At 34.3% G+C, this 14071-nt stretch overlaps 1 protein-coding gene across 1 annotated transcript in view; it reads left to right on the top strand.

Moving 5' to 3' along the window:
• The window catches only part of LOC145252668 (tubulin-specific chaperone D-like), a gene marked incomplete in the record, with an annotated part of 249915 nt that overhangs the window by 66190 nt on the left and 169654 nt on the right, over nucleotides 1-14071 (top strand). The window contains 2 exon segments of the mRNA XM_080112451.1: nucleotides 2550-2682; nucleotides 3466-3605. Coding sequence (XP_079968577.1) covers nucleotides 2550-2682; nucleotides 3466-3605 — 273 coding nt within the window.

Genomic DNA, 14071 nt, shown 5'->3' with positions numbered 1-14071 from the left:
AATTTTACTGAATGATTTTAATAGGACAATTTTACTGAATGATTTTAATAGGACAATTTTACTGAATGATTTTAATAGGACAATTTTACTGAATGATTTTAAAAAGGATAATTTTACTGAATGATTTTAAAAAGGATAATTTTACTGAATGATTTTAAAAAGGATAATTTTACTGAATGATTTTAAAAAGGATAATTTTACTGAATGATTTTAAAAAGGATAATTTTACTGAATGATTTTAAAAAGGATAATTTTACTGAATGATTTTAAAAAGGATAATTTTAATGAATGATTTTAAAAAGGATAATTTTAATGAATGATTTTAAAAAGGATAATTTTAATGAATGATTTTAAAAAGGATAATTTTAATGAATGATTTTAAAAAGGACAATTTTACTGAATGATTTTAAAAAGGACAATTTTACTGAATGATTTTAAAAAGGATAATTTTAATGAATGATTTTAAAAAGGATAATTTTAATGAATGATTTTAAAAAGGATAATTTTAATGAATGATTTTAAAAAGGATAATTTTAATGAATGATTTTAAAAAGGACAATTTTACTGAATGATTTTAAAAAGGACAATTTTACTGAATGATTTTAAAAACGACAATTTTAATGAATGATTTTAAAAAGGACAATTTTACTGAATGATTTTAATAGGACAATTTTACTGAATGATTTTAAAAAGGATAATTTTAATGAATGATTTTAAAAAGGATAATTTTAATGAATGATTTTAAAAAGGATAATTTTAATGAATGATTTTAAAAAGGATAATTTTAATGAATGATTTTAAAAAGGACAATTTTACTGAATGATTTTAAAAAGGACAATTTTACTGAATGATTTTAAAAAGGATAATTTTAATGAATGATTTTAAAAAGGATAATTTTACTGAATGATTTTAAAAAGGATAATTTTAATGAATGATTTTAAAAAGGACAATTTTACTGAATGATTTTAAAAAGGATAATTTTAATGAATGATTTTAAAAAGGATAATTTTAATGAATGATTTTAAAAAGGATAATTTTACTGAATGATTTTAAAAAGGATAATTTTACTGAATGATTTTAAAAAGGATAATTTTACTGAATGATTTTAAAAAGGATAATTTTAATGAATGATTTTAAAAAGGATAATTGGATTGAATTATTTTAAAAAAGGTTCTAGTATATAATTATTTTAAAAAAGATAATTGTCTAGAATGATTTTAATAAGCTATGGAATAATTTTATTATGATAATTGTAATAGACGATTTTTAACAGAATAATTGTAATGAATGATTTTAAACAGAATAATTGTAATGAATGATTTTAAACAGAATAATTGTATAGAATAATTTAAAAAAGATTATTGTATAGAATGATTTTAATAGGACAATTGGGTAGAATAATTTTTAAAAGAATAATTGTATCAAAGTATTTTAAAAAAGGATAATTGTATAGAATGATTTTAATAGGATAATTGTCTATAATTATTTTAATGAGATAATTGTATAGAACATTTTAATAGGATAATTGTATACAATGATTTTAAAAAGGACAATTGTAATGAATGATTTCAAAAAGAATAATTGTATAGAATAATTAAAAAAGGATAATTGCATAGAATATTTTAGAAAGGATAATTGTTTTGGATTTCAATAGGACAATTGTATAGATAAATTTTAATAGGACAATTATACTGAATGATTTTAAAAAGGATAATTGTGTTAAATGATTTTAATAGGACAATTGTATAGAATGTTTTCTAGGATAATATCTGTGCCTAAATCAAAGCGTAGATTCCATGAACAAAGCTTTTTTTTTAGAAGTGCACACCTATGGAATTCTCTTCCGTTTGCCTTTTTCCCACCTGACTACAACTTGGATGTCTTCAAGTCTAACATGGACAAGTTCCTGTTGAACCGCCTCCTTAAGTAAGACACTTTATCAGATCTCCATTACTGGCAATTACTACGATATTATCTCATTGATTACTGTACATGCAATAACCCTTATCCCAGAGTGGCTTGCGGGCCTTGATAAGTGGTGACTTCCTTGTAAAAAAAAAAATTGTATGCAATATCTTTTTAGTAAACTTGTTTGCAGAACATAATATTTATATTTGTCTAAGGTTGTTTAATATTCTCTTCACCATCATTATACAGACTCGGTTTTAAATGATGGCTCATTCTCTCAAAATTTCTGCCTCCAAATGATTGTTTTATTAAAAATGATTCTTTAAAATTTAGTAATTCAATGTGATTAGTAAATCCTGATTTTAGTCTTTGTTTTTAAAAATGATGAATATGTATCGGTTTTCATGCAAGTTAATCTTAAGAAAGCCAATCAAGATTGAAATTGGGTTAGGTTATTGTGTTTCATCTACTTGGCAATTCTGTTGGAAGTTGGAATTTAGATCACTAGTTAATAACTTGCTATGAGGATAAAATGCACAAACAACCAAGCCAACATCTGCCATGAATCACTTGTCAATAGAAATACAAATCAAAGATGATTTCTTGTTTCTTATTTATTTATTGAAATTCATTTGTTTCAGCTGAAAAAATACTCTCACTCTTAAAAAGTTGGTCCATGTTGGAAAATGGAGACACATTATCGCGAAAAGCTCGAATGAAACTTATTCAAAGGCTTGGACTAATTTTCTTGAAATGTCGAGTTGCCAGTTGGAGGTAATATTTTAGCATTTTTTTTTTTATATTTTAAAATTTTTTTATAAACAGTTTGTAATGAAGATGATTGTCACAGTTACAGGTGTGAAGTTAGTCTTCCAAAGTTTGGAACTGAAGAAAGTCAGTTCCTCTAATATCGTTGGGAGAAACATAAATCTATTTCTATGGATAAAGTACTAAGCATAGACTGGTTACTTAATCCTTGATAGAGCAACTAGTCTAGCAGAAAGAAACGCTTACAAATAACACCAATCATTCTTTATATTTAGCCCAACATTGTTTCTGGTCATTTTGGATTTTTCTCTGCTACTAACCTTCAGCAATGTTGGATCAGGAGTGCAGTTTAGGATAGTGAAATCATAATTTCATCTCATCAGAGGGTAACTATAATCTGAAGAAAGTTAATTAAAAAAATGTTTATAATATGACAGCTTTGACTTCAAATGAATAAAGTATTAAAATATAGGAAAGTTTCTGACACGTTCTTTCAAAAACATTTTCTTATATAAATTTCAAATACCTTGAAAAAAAGCTATCTAATAAATTATAATTCTTTAGACAAGTTACACAAAAGATATTCTTTTCTGAAATTTAAGTAAAGATTTTTGCACATGCATTTAAAAATCTTAATTTTATATGATTACCAAAATCTTATAAAATTAAGATTTTTACTTTAAAGAAAATGTACTCTGTTTTTTTCCATATGATTAGTGTTATTATAGTTGATGTAAGTGAAAAATTAGATTGAATGTTTTAACTGTTTTTTTATTTTGTTTGTTCTAGATATCAGAGAGGAAATCGTTCATTGGCTTCTAATCTAAGTCCTCGTCTGAAAGCCAATCAAATGCCTCTCATTCAAACTAATTTAGAAGTTGATGATGAAGATGACTATGATATTCCTGATCAGATTGAAGAGATCCTTGGTAAGTAAAAGTTGCAAATATATGAAATTATTCAAGGGTTTTGTAAAAGTTTTCAATCTAATGGTTTATTATAATTATGACACTAATTTGAGTTAAGAACATACTTTTAGGACATAAAATGTCAGAATATTTTATTTTTAAGATGAAACTGATTCATGGAGTGTATTTTTGTGTAGAAAAAATAAGTCTGGCATAAAAAAAAATCCGCATTGGTTGTGATTTTTTAAATGTAGTTTAATCTAATCAGGTTTCGTCAAGTGTTGGGTTATATGAAATCCTAGGACTGAATCAGTGACATTTGTCACCAGGAACAACATCAATTAGGCACAAAATATGATTATCCAAAATACAGAAAAATACGAGAAATAATCACCAATAGTAGCAACTTTTATGAGATATGAAAATAGCAGGATCACTGTTGGTATGAAACAGGAGAATGCAAGAGACATCAACACATCTGAGACATATTCCTTTTGAGCTTAATTTTTCCTGCTATGTATATATCATGTTTAATGACTAGGGCTATGACAACAGCATATTCTTTTCATTGTTTTGACTCTCAAGTATATATGCGACACAATCAACCAAGAACCACATCACTCTACATAAAAAAACATATAAGATACCAATGGATATATACCTGAGAATCAAAACAAGGAAAAGAATATGCTGTTGTCATATCCCTTTTAATGACCATCAAAACAGCTCCTTTACATAATAACCATTGACATTTGATACAATGCTTTGCAATGCTGTCGACAAGGATTACTTGAATATCTTGATTATCCATATGCAAGTGTTCTCAGCTACATGCAGACTTAGCTCATTTTAACCCCTCCCTGCGATCCCATAATCATATATATGGCAACATAGAGCTGGCCTCTGGCCTCTTATGCCATGTACTCCTTTCACATGTTTATTTTCTATCTTGGCTGATTCATGAGATGTCATCAGATGCAATCACTTCAGACCTTAGTATGTGTATGTCTAGCATCGATCATCCGTATCCTTTAACTACATGGATATTATTTGAATATTTAAACTACTCATGTCTTATAATCAGATGTAAATTCTTCATGTACACGACATCCCATCAACAATGATAATTTATCGGCTGGTATATTCACCATGTACCCAAGTGTATACAGAGACAATGCATACCATGCTTCCTAACTTGTATTGCTATTTGGCTTATCTGATGGTCTGATACTACCAGATCAGACTGTCTGAAGATATTGACTTTCTGACTCAAAAGCACCATACATCAAAGTTTTTGTCTTTTTATCTCTTTACAAACTGTAATCATGTTTTGCAATGCCAAAAAACAAATCTTCTTGAGTTTTACTCCACAAAACAAGCAAACCAAATACCATGGACAGATGTTTGAAGACGTAAAGGACTTTAATTATAAAGACTTTCACCAAAACGATTAAACTCTGCATTGTGTGTGGCCGAGAAGGAGTTGATATGATGCAAAACAAAATAACTAAGCTAAACATTATGAGAACCTGAAGAGCCTTTACCAAAATGGTTGAATCTAAAAATGACTGATATGTCGTGCAACAGGATACCCAAATTAAACTAAATCCCTTAAATAGGTCCTTTCAGTGGGGCTTTGCAATATGCTGTCCCTTACAGAAGGTAAAAGTCCCTGAATGGATCCACCTGTTGGCTATAGGTGACAACCTGTAATGCTGTACAACATGGATATGATATGCTTGTGGGTCTGCAACACTCCACTTTAGCCCTTATTTTGGCGAGATGAGCAGTTGGACAGATCCAACCCAATAAATCAACTAGTCATAACAAGCCCTAATTATTAGTACCCCCCCCCCCCAAAAAAAAAGAAGAGAAATACTAATACACAACTACACTAAAAAAACAAACACATATTGATATTAGAAAGCAATGGCAAGGATCAATCAGATAGTGAAACCAAATACTACAGACAACAAACCCCCTTATTATGCCTTGCCAGGGTCAAAGAAAATTATCACATCTGTTTACACCTACTGTTTGAGTATATCATTCTCTGAGATGCTTGGGCAAATGGGTTTCTCTCCAGCAACATCCCTCTATAGCACTATGAGGAGGGGGGGGGGAGCAAGGATGACAAAACAACATAATAATTCATATGGTTTCAAATAAAAAAACAAAAACAAAAGACCCTATTTTAACACAGAAAGCAATAAAGAAGAAAGCACAAACTTCCCTGCATATATGATCTTTAGACGACAGACAAATAATATACACTAATATGTACATACTAACCTTGGTGTGGGCATGTGCGGATGCACTCAGGACTTATGTATCAATGTCTTAGTCAGGCCCACCTACAGTGAAAATGAGTTCATCCAAGTGCTAGAAAAAGACAATGCTAGAGTCATTAAGAGAGGAATTGCCAAAGTTGCTCTGGTAGTCTGTCGGGTTGTGTTGATGGAATTGTTCAGAACCATGCCAGGTCATATCCACAGAATGGTTTGAGACCATGTACCTTGTCAGGTTGCATTCACTATATTGTTTGTGTTAGGTCATGTAGATGGAAGCATTCGGTTTACATTTGTTCAGTTAATTTGATGGTTGTTGCAGTTGTACTGCTGCATGTAATAACAATAGATTTGGAATTTGTCTCTCTTTTCCTCATGAAGTTATAAGCTATTTCAGCCAAAACTTATATCAGTGTTTGGCAATGATTCCTGACAGTCGATAGTGGAATGGCTGGAAAAAGCTGAGCAGATATGTCAACTTGATGAGGTGAAGTATCTTGAGTGCATCACCCCGATGCGCTTGTAAGATGGTGAACAGGGAGTCGAGAATTCAGTACCAATCTCATCTCCAAAACTCTTGTAAATGATGCATTTCTGGTTGTAACTGTTCGCATCAATAGAATACCACATGCGCAAGTAGTTTAGTAAGGCATGGATGAGGAAAGCGATCCCTTGTGCTCATAGCAGACGGAAGCACACTTAAGTTTTAGTTGTGAATAGAGAGCTACTTGAATTTGATTTGTTGCTTGAACTGGATGCAATCAAGCAATTGGGAGGAGTAGCTCTATCTAGTGCCAGTGAGTTAATGTTTCCACAATCCAACAAACCAAACTTTGTTGACATCACCATTACCGAGCCTGATTGCACTGCAGAGTATGAAAAGAACAACTACATCTTGGAAATGGGCTGATGACCAACCTCCAATTGTGTTGAAAAATAGACTTGCAGAATATCCAGCCCTAGTACACATTCGAGAGGAATATGATCGGGAAGTGCAAATGTGGATCGATAGTGGCTGGCTGTTTGAACTTGGTCCCCAAAATGGTCTAATCCCCTTCATGGCTGTTCTGCAAGAAAAACAAACAGAAGGTTCAGCCCGTTACAGATTATCAGGAGGTAAATGAGTACATGGACAAGTATACAGCCAACATGGATGTTTGCTTGCAAAAATTAAAGGAATGGTGATAACAAGGACCAAAGTTGCAGTGCTAGACCTACACTGAGCCTATTTGTAAGTACATGTTGACAAATCTCTTTGGCTGTTCCAAACTGGATATCAATGGACACGATATTGTCTTACCTGCCTAGGATTTGGGCTCACTGTTGCCCCTTTAATAATGTAGGTCATTGTTAATGCCATCCTAAGTCAGAATGAGATCATAAACATGGCTATATCTCCTTATATTGACAACATTTTTGTAAGTAAGAGTGTGTATTCTACCACCTGTGTCAAGGAACATTTGAAGAAGTTTGGTCTGGCAAGCAAGATCCCAGAACATCTGAGATTGGGCTCATACGCGTTGGAATTATGTGTCCAGGAAGAGTAAGGAAAACTGATATGGTAGTGTGGAAATGACTTTCCAGTAGTCCCCAATAGACTTGTCCATTGAATTGTATTTTCAGTCTAGAGGAAACTTACTGGCCATTTCTCAGTGTGTGGCTGGTTATATGTGGCCACAATGTTTGTGAAACTAAGGGCAAACACTGTGAAAACTGAATGGAATGACCTTCTTTTAGCACAGATGATCAAAGACATGTTTGTAGAGTGGCTCAGGACAATCCAGTGTAATATGACTGGTGTATCTGTGGACAAGATGTCACAATGTCGGTGGATGTTGGTTCCATGGTGAACGCTGACTCCGAACTGTGCATGAGGACAAGCATATAAACTTGGCTCAGCTTGATGATGTGCTGCAAGGTTTCAACTTTGTATTGCAGTGGAAAGCCAAAATCATTCATTTACGAATGGACTCTGCATGTATATTTCAGTGAATAACTGACACCTTGTTCGAACAAACAAGAGTGCATACCAAAACAACCTCTGAAATGTTAATTAGGCATTGCCTCTCCACGCTCCGAAAGTTGGCCTTGGAATATCTACTGAAGATTAATGTGGAGCTTGTTAAGTTTTACAAGAACTGAGCTGGTTGACTTACATAGGTACCATAGCAATGGTTAAATGAAATTCGTAAGATATTGGAACTTAGAGAACCTGTGTGTACCAGAGCCGCAAAACATGATGTTTCTCAAGTATAGGCAATCCATCTATCCAGCAGAATTCTGGTGTGAAGAGGATGTTGTACTTTGTAAAGATAATCAATCCAGGAATAACTGAAGCTGAGGTGTGAATGGTAGTTGGGGATTGCAAAGAATGCTAATCCATAGATCCAGTCCCAGTGCATAGAAAGCCGAGTAGGCTTTATATCACAGAAAGCTGGAGCAGGGTTGGTATGGATGTAATCCATTTCGACACTCAGCTGTACTTGATGTTGATAGACTGTATCTCTAGCCATTTTGCTATCTAGAAAACTGCTAGCATCATCAAACAATTGGGACTTGTGTCATGTGAAAGGGGTTCACCAATTGAGCTGCTTACTGACAATGATGCAGCGTTTTGCAGAGAAAGATTTACTGAGTTCATATGGATGTGGGGTATGTACACATACCATTGAGAAATGGAATAATTGAGAGGTCCTATTGCACAATAAAGTGTATTGCATCAAGTACATGGTACACAATCTTGGAGGCAGTGTACTGATACAACATTACGCGCAAGGACGACAAGACAGCTACAACTAGAACTGCCAATGTAACATACACTTATAGGATTTGTATTAAGGGTATCAATGAACTGGTGTTGCTGGATAATGCAATTACTAGTCCATACAAAGAGGGAAATGCAGTTTGTATGAAGAATCCGCAGGGAAGACGTATGATGCAAGTCAGCAGAGATACAGTGGTGAAAATCAAAAGCTTGCACTCAGTTTCAGTTAATGGAATACCAGGCTATGTAAAGGATGTGCATCTATCCTGCTGAAATGATTGCTCAACATTATCTCCTCAGATAATGAAGCCCAACTGCTATGTAAACGACCACATGAAGAAAGCTCCTCAGAAAGTGATGCACTCGATGATCCAAGGCAAGAGTTCAGTGATGCAACAAGCGAAAATGCCACTAAGGAAGTTTCTGGGTCTGCACAGTTAAGACAAAGTACCTGGCAAAATTAGCCTACTCCACATTGCCATTTCTGTGATCTTGAGATCAGGGAGGAGTGTGCAGAAGCACTCAAGACTTTAGTGTCAGCGTCTTAGTCATGCCCACCTACGGTGAAAATGAGTTTGTCCAAGGTTTATAAAAAGATGATGCCAGAGTCTTTCAGAGAGGAAATGCTGAGGTTGTTCTAGTAGTATGTGGGGTCATATTGACAGAATTGTTCACATTGTGTTGTTTCGATGAAGTTATTCGTGATCATGTTGTGTCAAAGGAATTGTTTCGGATTGGGTTATGTTGGCGGAAGAATTTGATACTGTGTTCGGTCGTATTGATGGTATTATTCATGTTGAGTCGTTTAGACAGAAGCATTTGGTTTATGTTTGTTGTTCAGTTGATAATTGTTGCAGTTGTACTGCTGCTTGTGATTATATATATTTGAACAATTTCTGAGGATTGTGTAACAAATACCCATTTCCCACTCGGGATTGCTGATCATATTGTAGTAATGATGGACATCACCCTAAATTCTCGACCCAAGTTGAAGAGCCATTGGAAGGATTGGGATGTACTAATGATATGCTAATACCAACTACCCACAGGATACGTGGAACCACGGACGACCTACTACACATTAAGGGAATCATCTTTACCTATGTTAAAGTTGGCCTTAAAGAAACTAGACAAGTCATTTATGTATCAGAACACGTCGAAATTTTACTTATCAGAGTCAGCATTGAAAGACATAGTTAATCCCTCGCGACTTCTTACATCAGGTATCCAAAGCTGACATGTCAACCTGAATAACACCATGTGGATGTTGCTAAAGAGAAACGGTCCCGAACAAACCTACTAGGATCCTGTTTATCCCTATTGGAAATATTAGGGAACATTTGGAACAATGGTTATGGGAGCACTTCAAATCAAGTGCATTCAATACCTATCCTCATCAACCATTACAAGTGATGTCAGGGAGAACCACTAATGCCACCTTCAAAACCCAGAATTCCCATTCCAAAAGAGTGCCATGGACCTACTGGATATGCGTGTGAAGAGTTACATGGTATATGCAAACTGATACACTGGCTGGGTTGAGGTTGACCTGCTACCATCAGGGAAGTCTGCAGCAGTATGCGATGCATTAAGGGGTTGGTTTTGCACATATGGTGCACTGGAGGCGATATCTGACGGAGGACCATCATTTGACTTGGAGTATAAACCATTCCTGGGAGTCTGGGGCATAAAGAGATGCACATCATCTGCACATTATCCCCAAAGTAATGGCTGAGCTGAACTGGTTGTAAAAACAGCTCGTGCACTGCATTGATAGCTACAGCCACCTATGTCATAATCGGGCAGCACGGACGATGATGACACATGGGAACATACCTCACCAGGACCTCGCATTACCATCAGTGGAAATGTTATATGATCAAACAATAAGGGATCACCTCTCTATAGTTCGCGAGATGTACTGGATTCACAAGTGTTGGACAGAAACCAAAGAATTGAAAGGGCAATGACAAAAAGGCATGTGCTAAACAAAGAACAATACAACTTTCACAACTGTCCACTCCAGCAGCTTCAGGTCGGCGAATCCATTCAGGTGCAGAATCAGGAGGAACCATATCCACAGCAGTGGACAAAAATAGACTTGTGAGATCATGGGCAATAGGCAATACCAGATAGGTTTGATGGCAGCGACAGGATCATATTAATCAATCGTTGTTTCCTCTGGAAAATCAAACCTATCATGGATACGCCAGATTATTCGCCCATACAATCATCTCCCCAAAGGCCAAGATTGGAGAACAGCATATCTCTGTGTGACATACACAAGATAATTATGATGTAGTGATGACAGACGAATTCCAACACAGGTATAGAGGTGGATAACCAAGACCCAATCAGGCACAAACCAACAAGTTCGATCCCACGACACAGCATGAGAGTAACATGACCACCAAGACCAATGTCCCCACAAATGTGAGGACCAACTCACAACTAAACAGAACTTTCTCGACAAGTGACCACAAAGCACCAGTATTGTAGTCATCATAAGGTGGTGGGGGGCATGTAGAGAACGAGGATGACCAATGAGTTTGGTCAGAAAAAGTGAAACACTGGTTGTCATCTGGTGTTAAAAATACAGTTTTGGTCTCACTCAAGAGACTTTTGAGTCCACTTTACAACTACCAGGTTGACAAGAAAGTTCTTGCAATTTTTAACTTTTAAATTCAGAAGGACATATCTCGGCTCAAACAAAAATTTATTGATTGAAATAAGCACCATCAGAATCAACACACTTTTGCCAATGCAAAACAAGTGTATTTATGCCTGTAACGTAAAAATCTTGCGTTCTGGTTGCGATAAAGTTGCTGAAGATGTTTTTGATATTGCTAAGGATCTTAAGCATTTCTCATACAGAATGTTGTTGAGATGCTTGAAAAAGTGGTAGTCCGTAAATGAGAGGTCTGGAGAGTATGACAGATGAGACAATTTCATAGTCCAATTCGTTTAACTTCTGCGATCAGGCATTGTTGTGGAGGAAATTGGGCCTTTTCTGCTGACTAATATTGTTGTTGTTGTTGTTGTTGTTTCTCATGCATTTCATCCATTTGTTGACAGTACTTCTTCACTGTAATGGTTTCACATGCATTCAAAAAAATGTAATGGATAAGACCGATTGTAAACCACCAAACAGTCAGTATGACCTTCTTTTGTGCAACTCACAACCCGGTCGACAAACGGGTCATTCTTGTTGCGTAAAAAAGGAAAGATGACACTTCATAATAGTGTTTCTTTTGGTTGTCATTCAATTCACGAGGCATCCATTTATCAAGTTTTTTGTCTTTCCAATCTCTCAAGTTGTTGGAAATCGGCGTATACATGACATCTACTTCAGAAGTAAGTTCTCAAACAGTTTTGCATGGATTGGTTTTGACTAAAACTCTTAATTAATCGTTGTCAACATCCAATCAATGACCACTGTCCTCATCATCTTCAAGACTCTTGTCGTCGCCACAAATTTCTTAAACCACCATTGTGCTGTGCGTTCAGTAGTGGTTCCTGGGCCAAACACTTTGTTGATATCGCGAGCTGTTTCAGCAGCTTTTTGGTCTAGCTTGAATTGAAATAAGAAAAGTATGCAAATTTGCTTTTTTTCAATCTTGTATTCAATATTCTGAAAAGAAGGCATAATTGTTTTAAAACGATTGTAATTTAAAAGATTAGATAGAGCGAAAAACGTCCTTTAAAATAATATATAAAGTAAAGATATTATAACAAAAAGTTATTTGAAAATACATCATTTGAAATCAAAATTAAAAATTCTGCAAGAACCTTCTGGTTAACCTAATACAATTAACAGAACATCAAATTCAAACAATAATTTGTTCTATTGTATGTTTTACACATTTTATGTGTCGGTATGAAACTAAGGAAAATCATTTCTCAAGAATTTACTTTTATTCTAATTTCACATTTGTGTTTGTTGCAATTTATTGAGCAACATTACAATTTCACATTTGTTTGTTGCAATTTATTGAGCAACCTTGCAATTTCACATTTGTGTTTGTTACAATTTATTGAGCAACCTTGCAATTTCACATTTGTGTTTGTTGCAATTTATTGAGCAACCTTGCAATTTCACATTTGTGTTTGTTACAATTTATTGAGCAACCTTGCAATTTCACATTTGTTTGTTGCAATATATTGAGCAACCTTGCAATTTCACATTTGTTTGTTGCAATTTATTGAGCAACCTTGCAATTTCACATTTGTTTGTTGCAATTTATTGAGCAACCTTGCAATTTCACATTTGTGTCTGTTGCAATTTATTGAGCAACCTTGCAATTTCACATTTGTTTGTTGCAATTTATTGAGCAACCTTGCAATTTCACATTTGTTTGTTGCAATTGATTGAGCAACCTTGCAATTTCACATTTGTTTGTTGCAATTGATTGAGCAACCTTGCAATTTCACATTTGTGTTTGTTGCAATGTATTGAGCAACCTTGCAATTTCACATTTGTTTGTTGCAATGTATTGAGCAACCTTGCAATTTCACATTTGTTTGTTGCAATTTATTGAGCAACCTTGCAATTTCACATTTGTGTTTGTTGCAATTTAGTTAGCAACCTTGCAATTGTACATTTGTGTTTTTGTTGCAATTTATTGAGCAACCTTGCAATTTCACATTTGTGTCTGTTGCAATTTATTGAGCAACCTTGCAATTTCACATTTGTTTGTAATTTATTGAGCCTTGCAATTTCACATTTGTTTGTTGCAATTTATTGAGCAACCTTGCAATTTCACATTTGTGTTTTTGTTGCAATTTATTGAGCAACCTTGCAATTTCACATTTGTGTTTGTTGCAATTTATTGAGCAACCTTGCAATTTCACATTTGTGTTTTTGTTGCAATTTATTGAGCAACCTTGCAATTTCACATTTGTGTTTGTTGCAATTTATTGAGCAACCTTGCAATTTCACATTTGTTTGTTGCAATTTATTGAGCAACCTTGCAATTTCACATTTGTGTTCATTGCAATTTATTGAGCAACCTTGCAATTTCACATTTGTGTTTGTTGCAATTTATTGAGCAACCTTGCAATTTCGCATTTGTGTTTTTGTTGCAATTTATTGAGCAACCTTGCAATTTCACATTTGTGTTGCAATTTATTGAGCAACCTTACAATTTATTGAGCAACCTTGCAATTTCACATTTGTTTTTGTTGCAATTTATTGAGCAACCTAGCAATTTCACATTTGTTTGTTGCAATTTATTGAGCAAACCTTGCAATTTCACATTTGTTTGTTGCAATTTATTGAGCAACCTTGCAATTTCACATTTGTTTGTTGCAATTTATTGAGCAACCTTGCAATTTCACATTTGTTTGTTGCAATTTATTGAGCAACCTTGCAATTTCACATTTGTTTGGTGCAATTTATTTAGTAACCTAGCAATTTCACATTTGTTTGTTGCAAT

This window comes from Euprymna scolopes, chromosome 29 (genome assembly GCF_053919585.1).
Source record: "Euprymna scolopes isolate OS-2025 chromosome 29, ASM5391958v1, whole genome shotgun sequence".
Classification (NCBI taxonomy): domain Eukaryota; kingdom Metazoa; phylum Mollusca; class Cephalopoda; order Sepiida; family Sepiolidae; genus Euprymna; species Euprymna scolopes.
Note: the sequence above shows the minus strand (reverse complement) of the source record. Positions and strands in the feature narration are given on the sequence as shown.